The 12,123-nt window shown below is 51.5% G+C and overlaps 1 protein-coding gene across 2 annotated transcripts in view; it reads left to right on the plus strand.

Moving 5' to 3' along the window:
• The first annotated feature begins 3,780 nt into the window (after positions 1 to 3,780).
• The window catches only part of LOC140389328 (tripartite motif-containing protein 42-like), a 78,823-nt gene continuing 70,480 nt past the window's right edge, over positions 3,781 to 12,123 (plus strand). For both annotated transcript variants that reach the window (XM_072473489.1, XM_072473490.1), the window contains exon 1: positions 3,781 to 4,466. In XM_072473489.1, coding sequence (XP_072329590.1) covers positions 4,045 to 4,466 — 422 coding nt within the window. In that variant the 5' untranslated portion in view covers positions 3,781 to 4,044. The remainder of the gene's footprint in view (positions 4,467 to 12,123) is intronic.

Raw genomic sequence — 12,123 nt, forward strand, 5'->3', positions numbered from 1 at the left:
AGATCGCTATTGTTGGACTTGGCTTCACTCGTGTGTCCAAAATCCTGGACATGGCCCTCGCAAAGCCCTGCCAGAATTCATTAAGCGCCGGGCATGCTCAGAACATATGGACATGGTTCGCTGGACTCCCTGAACATCTCGCACAGCTGTCCTCCACCCCGAAGAACTTACTCATCCTCGCCGTCGTCATGTGTGTCCGATGTACCGCCTTAAACTGAATCAAGCTGAGCCTGGCACATGATGAGGAGGAATTTACCCTGCCTAGGGCATCAGTCCACAGGCCCTCATCTAGCTCCTCACCCAGCTCCTCCTCCCACTTGCCCTTCAGTTCCTCCACTGTGGCTTCCTCCACCTCCTGCAGTTCTGGTAGATGTCCGACACCTTCCCTTCTCCTACCCAGATGCCAGACACCACCCTGTCCTGTATCCTACGAAGGGATAGCAACGGAAATGTCCCCACCTTTTTTCTGAGAAAGTCGAGGACTTGGAGGTGTCTGAAGGCGTTTCTACGGGGCAGGCTGAATTTCCCCTCCTGCGCCTTCAAGTTAGGGAAAGTCCCATCTATGAACAGGTCCCCCATCCTTCTAATGCCTGCCCTGTGCCAGCTTTGAAACCCCCCATCTATCTTGCCCGGAACAAATCTATGATTGTTCCATATCGGGGTCCAAACTGCGGCCCCCTCCTCCTTCCTGTGCCTTCTCCACTGATGCCAGACCCTCAGCGCCACCATCACCACCGGGCTTGTGGTGTATCGTGCCGGCGAGAATGGCAGCGGTGCCGTTTCTAGTGCCCCTAGGCTGGTGCCTTTGCATGACGCCGCCTCTAGCCGCCCCCACGCCGACCCCTCCTCCATTACCCATTTCCTAAGCATGGCCACATTAGCCGCCCAGTAGTAGCTACAGAAGTGTGGAAGTGCCAACCCCTCCCCCCCCCCACCCCTCCCCACCCACCCCCCCCCCCACCACCCCCCCCCCCACCCCCCCCCCCACCCCCCCACCCCCACCACCCCCCCCCCCCCCACCTCGCTACGCCCTTCCAAAATTGCTCCAGCGCTGGGCATGCCAGAACATATGGGTGTGGTTTGCTGGGCTCCCTGAGCACCGAACACACCTGTCCTCACCCCCAAAAAACCGACTCATCCTTGTCCCAGTCATGTGTGCCCTGTGCAGCACTTTAAACTGTATGAGGCGAGCCTCGCACACGATGAGGAAGAGTTCACCCTCCCTAGGGCATCTGCCCACGTCCCTTCCTCAATTTGCTCTCCCAACTCCTCCTCCCCTCTTACCTTCTACCTCTACCACCGAGGCCTCCTCCTCATCCTGCATAACTGGGTAAATTTCCAAGATTTTCCCCACTCCCACCCCCCCCCCCTCCCCGAGAGCACCCTGTCCTGTACTATGTGTGGCCGTAGCCGCGGGAATTCCACCACCTGCCGTCTGGCAAACGCCCTTACCTGTAAGTACCTGAAGGTGTTCCCCAGGGGGAGCACCGTACTTCTCCTCCAGCTCACCCAGGCTCGCGAACTTCCCGTCCACAAACAGGTCCCCCAACATTTGTATCCCTGCCCTGTGCCACCCCGCAAACCCTCCACCTGTTGTTCCTGGGGCGAACCGGTGGTTCCCCCCGCAATGGGGACCCGCGAGGCCCCCACTTGCACCCTGTGCCGCCTCCACTGCCCTCAAATTTTGAGGGCAGCCACCACCAACGGGCTCGTGGTATACCTCCTTGGAGGGAGTGGCAGCGGCGCCGTTGCCAGCGCCCCCAGATTCGTACCCACACAAGACGCCGTCTCCAGCCTCCTTCCATGCAGCCCCCTCCCCCTCCATCACCCACTTGCGCTCCATCGTCGCATTCGCGGCCCAGTAGTATCTATAGAGGTTGGGCAGCGCCAGTCCCCCCTATCTCTACTCCACTCCAGGAACACCCTCTCACCCTCGGAGTCCCCTCGTGCCCACACAAACCCCATTATACTCCTGTTAACCCGCCTGAAAAAAGCCTTTGGGATAAACACGGGGAGGCACTGGAACAGGAACAAAAACCTTGGGAGCACCGTCATTTTGATTGACTGCACCCTACCTGCCAAGGACAGCGGCAACGCTGCTTGAACTCCTCCTCCATTTGGTCCACCAGCCTTGTATAGTTAAGCCTATGCAGGGCCCCCCCAGCTCCTGGCCATCTGGACTCCCAGATACCTGAAGCTCCTCCCCACCTTTTTTAGTGGGAGCTCGCCAATCCCCCTCTCCTGGTCCCCTGGATGAACTACGAACAGCTCGCTCTTCCCCATGTTGAGCTTGTACCCTGAAAAGTCCCCGAATTCCCTAAGAATCCTCATTACCTCCGGTATTCCTCCCACCGGGTCCGCCACATATAACAGCAAGTCGTCCGCATAAAGTGACACCCTATGCTCCTCCCCACCCCGCACCAACCCCCTCCAGTTCCTTGACTCCCTCAGTGCCATAGCCAGGGGTTCAATCGCCAGTGCGAAGAGCAGGGGTGATAAGGGACACCCCTGTCTCGTCCCTCGGTGTAAAGCCGCAGTCCCCAATCGCCCATCCCGACCCTCAGTCTGTGTCCAGCTTCTCGGCCTGAACAAAGGCCCACGCCTCCTCCGGAGACTCAAAATAATGGTGCCGGTCCTTGTAAGTAACCCACAGTTGCGCCGGCTGCAACATGCCAAACTTCACCCCCTTCCTGTGCAGCACCGCCTTCGCTCGATTGTACCCGGCCTTCCTCTTCGCCACCTCTGCACTCCAGTCCTGATATATCCGAACCTCCGCGTTCTCCCACCTGCTACTCCTCTCCTTCTTGGCCCACCTGAGCACACACTCCTGATCGACGAACCGATGGAAACTCACCAGCACCGCCTGCGGAGGCTCGTTATCCTTGGGCCTCCTCGCCAGCACTCTATGGGCCCCTTCCAACACCAGGGGACCCTGGAAGGACTCCGCTCCCATCAGCGAGTTCAACATGGTGACCACATAGGCCCCCACGTCTGGCCGCAGATTCTTCCGCCTCGACCGATTCTCCATCTCCTCGAACCGCTCCTGCCATTTCTTGTGGAGCGCCTCGTGCGCCTCCACCTTTACCGCCAGGCCTAGATCTTGACCTCATTGTCAGAGATCTTTTATCGAGCCTCGCGGATCGCCACCCCCTGGACCGTCTGTGTCTCCAGCAGCTTATCAATAGAAGCCTTCATCGGCTCTAGCAGGTCCGTTTTAATCTCTCTGAAGCAGCGATGGATACCCTCCTGCTGCTCTTCCGCCCACTGCATCCACGCTGCCTGGTCTCTGCCCACCGCCATTTTGTCCTTCTTCCCTCGCACCTTCTTCGGGTCCACCACCACCTTTTTGTCGCCCCGCTCCTAGTTGATACCATATACTGATGGGGAGCTGTTGTAGACTCCTTCCCACACCAGGAAACGTCAAAAAAGTACCGTTGGGGGCTCTGAAAAGAGCCCAAAAGTCCGTTTTTGCGGGAGCCGCCGAATGTGCGACTTAGCTCCACATAGCCGCAACCGGAAGTCTCCTCTATGATTCTATGATGATGGCCATCCTGAATCATGTTCATTTTTTCATCTTGTAATCTGATGATTGGGCTGTGCAAGGTTTCAGCCCTTTGGCCTGTCTTCATTGAGGCCCTGTTTGTGATGTCATAGACTCAGTGACATAGGTTTCAGTTTTGTGGTCAGTTTGTGATGTCGCACATTCTGTGATGTTTGCAACCTCGTGGTCAGTCTGTAATGTCAAAGTGTCAGGTCTACATCAGTCTATAGTGGTCTAGTCTTGGAACAAAGGCTGGAGGGCCACATAAGTAAGCTTTAAATTATTGTGGCCTCGAGGTGGTTTACATTTTGAGGAATTAATAATTGATCATAATACTGGTTAGAATTTTGAAAACCCATCTGTAGTTTTCACAGATTACTGTACATTCTTTCTTGGGAGCCAGTGAAGAATTATTGGCATTAATATAGGAGAGCTGGCATTTTTAACTGAGTGTAATTTTGAGCAGTGCTTCCTTCTTCTATAGTGTTCCATCTTCGTTGGAGATGAATCCATGGAAGAAGAATCAGGGGGGAGAAAAGCACGTAACAGCTGAAAGCAGCAGAGCAATTAGTCGTGCCCCAGCAGATGCTGTTATAGCATCCAGGAGTACAGTGGGGTTTGACAATGAGGACCATTATAGAGGAATCAAGGGAGGTAGCAGGAGAGAAGTATTGAAAGCTGAAAAAGAGCGAAATGAAACTAAGGGTGAAGGGGAATTTAGCAAAGAGGCTCTTATGGACAGGAGTGACTTTGAAAACAGCAAGGCACACTCAATGATGAGCAAAGATTCACAGGCAGCTCAGAAACTAGCAGCAGGTGAAATGAAGTTGGCATCGCAAAGAATGGAAGAAACAATGCTTCACAGGGACAGTGCTACCAACTTTTTCTGTTGGAAATCTCCAAATGACAGTCAAGAAATTTGTTAGTAAGTAACAGCTCGCATTAACCAAAAAAAATCTGTTCAATTCGAAAAATAGAATTTAGTTTTATAAACCAAATGTTTACTTCCTATTTAACTAGGTGTGCATATTTTGTTGTGTGATTTGCCTTAGTACAATATTTCCACATTCAGAAAGTAATGCAAATTACACTGGTCATTTTCTAGGTTTTAGATTTATAGTTTCCATAGAAAACAGTATGAAGCCAAGGAATGCAATTTCCCAAATAACAAGAGAAATCCAGGGACTTTGGTAATAAAAATGCATATTGACACATTCAATTATTATAAATACTAGTTGTAAATATATTTTTTATTTCAAAAGCTCAAAATTATAGGTAAGAATTGTCACGTTGGTTTACAGATTCAATGTGTTCTTTTGCAATGGTATATAAATGGTAGTTGTGAAAATACAGTTTATGTAACAAGGAACAGAGAGATATGTACTTTTTCACTTGAGGGAAGAAGACTTCAAGTAGTCTTCCAAATCCTCAGCATTAAAATAAAGTGAGATATTTTGCAGCAAAAGGATCCGAGGGTGGAATCTTGTGCCCTCTTCCATGGCAAATCTAGTGGCGGGTATCATTTATTCAGATGGGAGGGTAGCGGGTCTGTGTCTTTGGAGGTTTCATTGAATGTCATTTTCCACAAGAATAACTTACCAAGGTTCATGGTGCATTTTAAATATTCTTCAGTTCTCATGAAGGGCACATAACCCCTTTAATGCAATATTGGTATTTTTGTTTTGCTCAGGACCTTCCTCCATCCCTCCCTCTCTCACTACTAATCTACAAGTGGTCTAATTGCATGATAATACAGTAACAAGGCAACAAACCACCAGATCATCGTATACACTTTTTACAGACCAAGGTCCAAATCAATTAACAAATCAATGCTACAAAGAAAAGGACCATTGAATATGTTGCAGTATCTTACAACAAAAGGCCATATAAAACTTGACTGCATAAATGCACAATTTCTAACGTCCAAAAGTCATAGATTATCATATCATAGAATTTACAGTGCAGAAGGAGGCCATTCAGCCCATCGAGTCTGCACCGGCTCTTGGAAAGAGCACCCTACCCAAGGTCAACACCTCCACCCTATCCCCGTAACCCCACCCAACACTAAGGGCAATTTTGGACACTAAGGGCAATTTATCATGGCCAATCCACCTAACCTGCACATCTTTGGACTGTCTTAGCATTCTCCAAACCTACAAAGCTTTCAAAGTCTTTCTTAAAAGGATCTTTGGTATAATGCTACTGGATTTTTTACAAGCAGCTGAGACCATACTTGGTTTAGTATCTCATTTGAAAGACATCTTTATTCTTATTTTCCATAGCATCTTAGAATCCCTGCAGTGCAGAAGGAGGTCATCGTGCATGCACCGACCCTCCGAAAGAGTACCCAACCCAGTTCCACTCTTCCACCCACTCCACCCTATCGCCATAACTCCCAATCTAACTGGCACATCCCTGGACACTAAGGGGAAATTTAGTATCTCCAAACCACCTAACCTGCACATCTTTGGACTGTGGGGGAAACCAGAGTACCCGGAGGAAGTCCACACAGACATTTGATTTGATTTCTTATTGTCACATGTATTAGTATACAGTGAAAAGTGGGGAGAACATGCAAACTCTACACAGACAGTCATTATTGTCACAAGTAGGCTTACATTAACACTGCAATGAAGTTATTGTGAAAATCCCCTAGTCGCCACACTCCGGCGCTTGTTCGGGTACATAGAGGGAGAATTCAGAATGTCCAATTCACCTAACAATCACGTCTTTCAGGACTTGCGGGAGGAAACCGGAGCACCCAGAGGAAACCCACGCAGACATGGGGAGAACATGCAGACTCCGCACAGAGAGTGACCCAAGTGGGAATCAAACCCGTGTCCCTGGCGCTGTGAGGCAGCAGTGCTAATGACTCTTCCACCATGCCATAGAAACAAATAGCAAATAATTCTTCAAATGCTTATTGGTAGCACTCTCCCCCTTCCAGTCAGGCAGTGATTTACGTATTTTATCACTTCAGTGCAGTAACTGAATGGAAAGCTGATTCTTTAGAGGTGCAGAATTATTGATGAGATGCTAAATTCAGACCCAACCTACTCTGTCAGCTGGATGGAAAGGATGTCATGGTGCTGTCCACAAAAAAAACAGGGAATTTCTCTTAGTGTCATTTATCTCCAACTCCATTAAAAACAGATTACCTAGTCATTTATTAGTTCTGTTTATGGGACTGTGTAAACAGTCATTGTCTTTCCCTACAGTACAACATTAACTATGCTTTAAAATGAATGATTGGATGCAAAAGTACAAAACTAACTATGCTTTAAAATGAATTATTGGCTGCAAAATGCTTTGGGACATCCCAAGATCATAAAATGTGTGACAATTTTTTTCTTCCTTCTGTAAAATCCTCACTGAGAAAAGTTAAAATGGTAAAATCTATTGGTAGTAATCCATCCGTATCAGGCCTCTACGGTTTAGCTCAGTTGGCTGGACGACTGGTTTATGACGCAGAGTGAGGTCAACAGCATGGGTTCAATTCCGGTACCGGCTGATGTTATCTATGAACCTTCTCAACCTTGCCCCTTGCTGAGGTGTGGCGATCCTCAGGTTAAGTCACCACCAGTCAGCTCTCCCCCTCAAAGGGGAAAGCAGCCTATGGTCATCTGGGACTATGGCAACTTTACTGGCAGCACGGTAGCATAGTGATTAGCACAATTGCTTCACAGCTCCAGGGTCCCATGTTCGATTCCCGGCTTCGGTCACTGTCTGTGTGGAGTCTGCACGTTCTCCCCGTGTGTGCGTGGGTTTCCTCCGGGTGCTCCGGTTTCCTCCCACAGTCCAAAGATGTGCAGGTTAGGTGGATTGGCATTGCTAAATTGCCCTTCGTGTCCAAAATTGCTCTTAGTGTTGGGTGGGGTTACTGGGTTATGGGGATAGGGTGGAGGTGTGCGGTTGGTTAGGGTGCTCTTTCCAAGAGCCGGTGCAGACTCGATGGGCCGAATGGCCTCCTTCTGCACTGTAAATTCTATGTAAATCATGGCTAGTGTAAAGCTCCATCTAACCTGGTTGATACAAACACCAGAAGAGTACAGATAGGGACCTTTCCACAACCTGCATTAGTTACTCTAAATTCCCCATGGAGTGTGATTAGTAAGTTTAGTTACATTACAGCCAACAATGAGGCATTGGTTCATCAACTAGGCTGGTATTGACTTCCGGTTGCGGCGATGCACTGCTAAGCCGCACGTTTCGGCAGCTCCCGTTCTAACGGACATTTGGGCTTTTTTTGGGAGCCCCAACAGAAATTTTTTCGGAGAAAACCCAGTGTGGGGTGACGAAGTAAGGAGCCCCCCCCCCCCCCTGGTGTGTATGGAAAAGATCGGTGGTAGTGGCCTGATTGCGAAGGATCCTTTGGAGCAGCGGCAGAGAAGAGAAGGAAGAAGCAAGATGGCGACGGATGGAGCCCAGACGACATGGGGCCCGGACCAGCAGGAATTCTTTCGACGGTGTGTGGAGGAATTAAAGAAGGAGGTGCTGGTGCCGATGTTATTGGCAATCGAACGGCTAAAAGAAACGCAAAAGGCCCAGGCGATAGAGCTCCGTGGGGTGAAGGCGAAGGCAGCTGAGACTGAGGATGAGATTCTGGGCCCAGCGGTAAAAATGGAGACGCACGATGCGCTACATAAGAGGTGTATCGAAGGGCTCGAAGTCCTGGAGAACAGCTCGACGAGAAGGAACCTCCGGATTCTGGGTCTCCCCGAGGGAGTGGAGGGAGCTGACATTGGGGCTTATGTGAACACAATGCTCCATTCGCTAATGGGAGCTGAGGCGCCCCCTGGAGGTGGAAGGGGCTCACCGGGTCCTTGCGAGGAGACCAAAGGCTGGAGAACTACCAAGGGCGATAGTGGTGAGATTTCACCGCTTCACCGACAGAGAGGCGGTTTTGAGCTGGGCCAAGAAGGTATGGAGTAGCAGGTGGGAGAATGCGGTGATACGAGTGTATCAGGACTGGAGCGCGGAGGTGGCGAGAAGGAGAGCGAGAAGGAGAGTGAAACGGCGCTACACAAGAAGAAAGTAAAGTTTGGGATGCTGCAGCCGGCGCGATTGTGGGTCACGTACCAAGATACAAACTACTACTTTGAAACGTCGGACGAGGCTTGGACCTTCATCGAAAAAGAGAAATTGGATCAGAACTGAGGGACTGATGCTGTGGGGGAGATGACGATGTTGATGTAAAGAAATGTAAATTGGGGAATGGGAGGTTCACAGTATCGGGACGATAGATGGGGGCTTTTTTTCTCTTCTTGACGGGGGGACACAGAGAAATGTGGGCGCCGGTGGAAAAAGGGACAGAGGTGGGAGATGGGGAATGGGGGAGCTGCGCCATAGGGGGCGGGGCTGATCCAAGAAAGCGCGGGTTTTTTCCCGCGCTAGGGAGATGATGGCGGGAAGATAGACGCAAGGAGGATGAGAGTTCCACACAGGGGGGGGGTCAAGGAGAGAGCGGGGGAAGCCGAGGTCAGTTGGAGTCAGCTGACTTTTGGAAGCATTATGGGGGGAGTAACCATGCTAGATGGGGATCTAGCGGGGGTGGGGGTGGGGGAGGGGGGTCAACTGGGTTGTTGCTGCTGGGAGCAAGAGAAGAGGTGGCTGGCAACGGAAGAGGTGGTCGGGGCGGGAGTGCGCCGCCTGGGGGACGGGTGGGTGCGTGGGACCTGGATGTGGGACTGGCCTAGAGTAGGGGATGGCTAGTCGGCCGGGGGGCGGGGGGGGGGGGGGGGGGGGGGCAGCCCCCCAATCCGGCTGATCACGTGGAATGTGAGAGGCCTAAATGGGCCGATTAAGAGGGCCCGAGTGTTCGCGCACTTAAAGGGACTGAAGGCAGACATGGTCATGCTTCAGGAGACGCATCTGAAGGTGGCGGATCAGGTTAGGTTAAGGAAAGGATGGGTGGGACAGGTGTTCCACTCGGCGTTGGACGCGAAAAATAGAGGGGAGGCGATATTGGTGGGGAAACGGGTGTCGTTCGAGGCTAGGAATATAGTGGTGGACAACGGTGGTAGATATGTGATGGTGAGTGGTAGATTGCAGGGAAGGGAGGTCGTGCTGGTAAATGTATATGCCCCGAACTGGGATGATGCGGGATTTATGAAGCGGATGCTGGGACGTATCCAGACCTGGAGGTAGGAAGCCTGGTAATGGGGGGGGGGGTTTCAATACTGTGCTGGATCCAGGATTAGATCGGTCTAGATCCAGGACCGGAAGAAGGCCGGCAGCGGCCAAGGTGCTCAGGGGGTTTATGGAGCAAATGGGGGGAGTGGATCCGTGGAGATTTGCTAGGCCGTTGGCCAAAGAGTTTTCCTTTTTCTCCCATGTTCATAAGGTATACTCCCGGATAGATTTCTTTGTTTTGAGCAGGGCACTGATTTCGAGGGTGGCAGGAACGGAGTACTCGGCCATAACCGTTTCAGACCATGCCCCGCATTGGGTGAGTCTGGAACTAGGAGAAGAGAGGGAACAGCGCCCACTCTGGCGACTGGATGTGGGACTATTGGCGGATGAGGGGGTCTGTGGAAGGGTGCGGGGATGTATTGAGAGGTACCTGGAGGCCAATGATGATGGTGAGGTCCAGGTGGGGGTAGTATGGGAAGCGCTGAAGGCGGTGGTTATGGGAGAGCTGATCTCCATTAGGGCTTACAAGGAGAAAAAAGAGGGCAAAGAAAGGGAGAGATTAATGCGGGAGATTCTGAGTGTGGATAAAAGATATGCGGAGGACTATATAGAGAGAGGCGAAGACTTCAGATGGAGTTTGACCTGCTGACCACAAGGAAGGCAGAGGCACAGTGGAGGAAGGCACAGGGGATGAGATACGAATATGGGGAAAAGGCGAGCCGGCTGCTGGCCCACCAGCTTCATAAGAGGATAGCGGCGAGGGAAATAGGGGGAGTTAGGGATGAAACGGGAACTACGGTGCGGAGTGCAGGGAAGGTTTTGTAAGGGCCACGAAGAATCCAGCACGAGTTTTAAGGATACAAAGTAATAACATTTATTTACTATAACATATATACATAACAGTAGCAGTAACTTCCCTTGCTACATACTCCTTCCTCCTGGCTCCTGAACTGGCCAGCTTATTTATACTAGGAGTTTACTAGTGGTTTCTCCGCCCCCATCATTGGGGAAGCTCATACTCCCACAGGATTGTGGGATAGTCATTAGTCCCCATCCAATGGTAAGTAGGCAGGTTATAACATCCCTCCCCCCCAAAGTCCAAGGAATCCACTGAAGACCCTGGCGGAGGAGGGCGGAGGACTCGTTTGGCCGCAGGCCGGACGCCATTTGCACGCGACGCTGGATCAGGCAGCGTGTAACGAGACGGAGACCAGCGCTTCCGTGATGAACGGCGCGATTGTACATCCACGGCCCGTGGACCCAAGGATTTACCCTCTGATGCATCCTGTGTCTCCATCTCGGAGTCAGAGTCTGCTGCCTCCGTCATGTCAGCGTCTCGATCTCCATTCGGTCCCGTAACGACCTGCGCAGGCTTCGAGTGAGGCACCAGTGGAAGGTTGTGAGGACTACCTTCCCTTGTCTCTGGTCTCTGCGGCTGTTGAAATGAGCTCCGGGGGCGGGGAATCTTTTGAGGGGATGATCTTCTGGACTGAACGTGGTCTACATGTTTTCGCTGGAGACGACCCTGGGCTTGCACTTGGTAAGATATAGGGCCCGTTTGGTGAAAGATTACACCAGGAACCCATTGGGCACCACCAGCAAAATTCCGAACGAATACTGGGTCACCGGGCGCAAACTGCCGAATTGGACGATGCCGAGAAAATCCCTGTCCCTGCCGTTCTTGTGTGCGGCGTACTTTTGCGCCAATGTCTGGGAAAACCATACTAAGGCGGGTGCGAAGTCTCCGGCCCATTAGGAGTTCTGCGGGAGCTACCCCAGTCACTGCATGGGGGTGGTCCTGTACGTAAACAAAAAGCGAGCCAGTCTCGTGTCCATTGATCCGGAAGACTGCTTCTTTAGGCCTCTTTTGAATGTTTGCACTGCACGCTCTGCCAACCCATTTGAAGCCGGGTGGTAAGGGGCAGTGCGGATATGGCGGATGCCGTTCATCTTTGTGAACCTAGCAAACTCCTCACTCGTGAATGGAGTGCCATTATCCGTGACCAGCACCTCGGGGAGGCCATGCGTACTAAACGATAAACGCATCTTTTCAATTGTTGCGCAGGACGTTGTCCCCTGCATCTTATGCACCTCTAGCCATTTGGAATGGGCGTCAATTAGTAGAAGGAACATGGTTCCTTGAAAAGGGCCTGCGAAATCTGCATGCAAACGTGCCCAAGGCCGCCCTGGCCATTCCCAATGGTGTAGGGGCACGGCCGGCGGAAGCTTCTGATGCTCCTGGCAAATGGAGCAGTTTTGGGCCACCTTCTCAATGTCGGTGTCGAGGCCTGGCCACCAGACATAACTCCGGGCCAACATTTTCATTTTGGTCACGCCTGGATGCCCATTGTGCAAATCTGATAGTATCAGCTCCTGGCCTTTTTCCGGGACAATCACACGCGTTCCCCACAAGAGTATGCCGTCTTCCACGTTGAATTCTGACAGCTTGG

This window comes from Scyliorhinus torazame, chromosome 14 (assembly GCF_047496885.1).
Source record: "Scyliorhinus torazame isolate Kashiwa2021f chromosome 14, sScyTor2.1, whole genome shotgun sequence".
Taxonomy (NCBI): domain Eukaryota; kingdom Metazoa; phylum Chordata; class Chondrichthyes; order Carcharhiniformes; family Scyliorhinidae; genus Scyliorhinus; species Scyliorhinus torazame.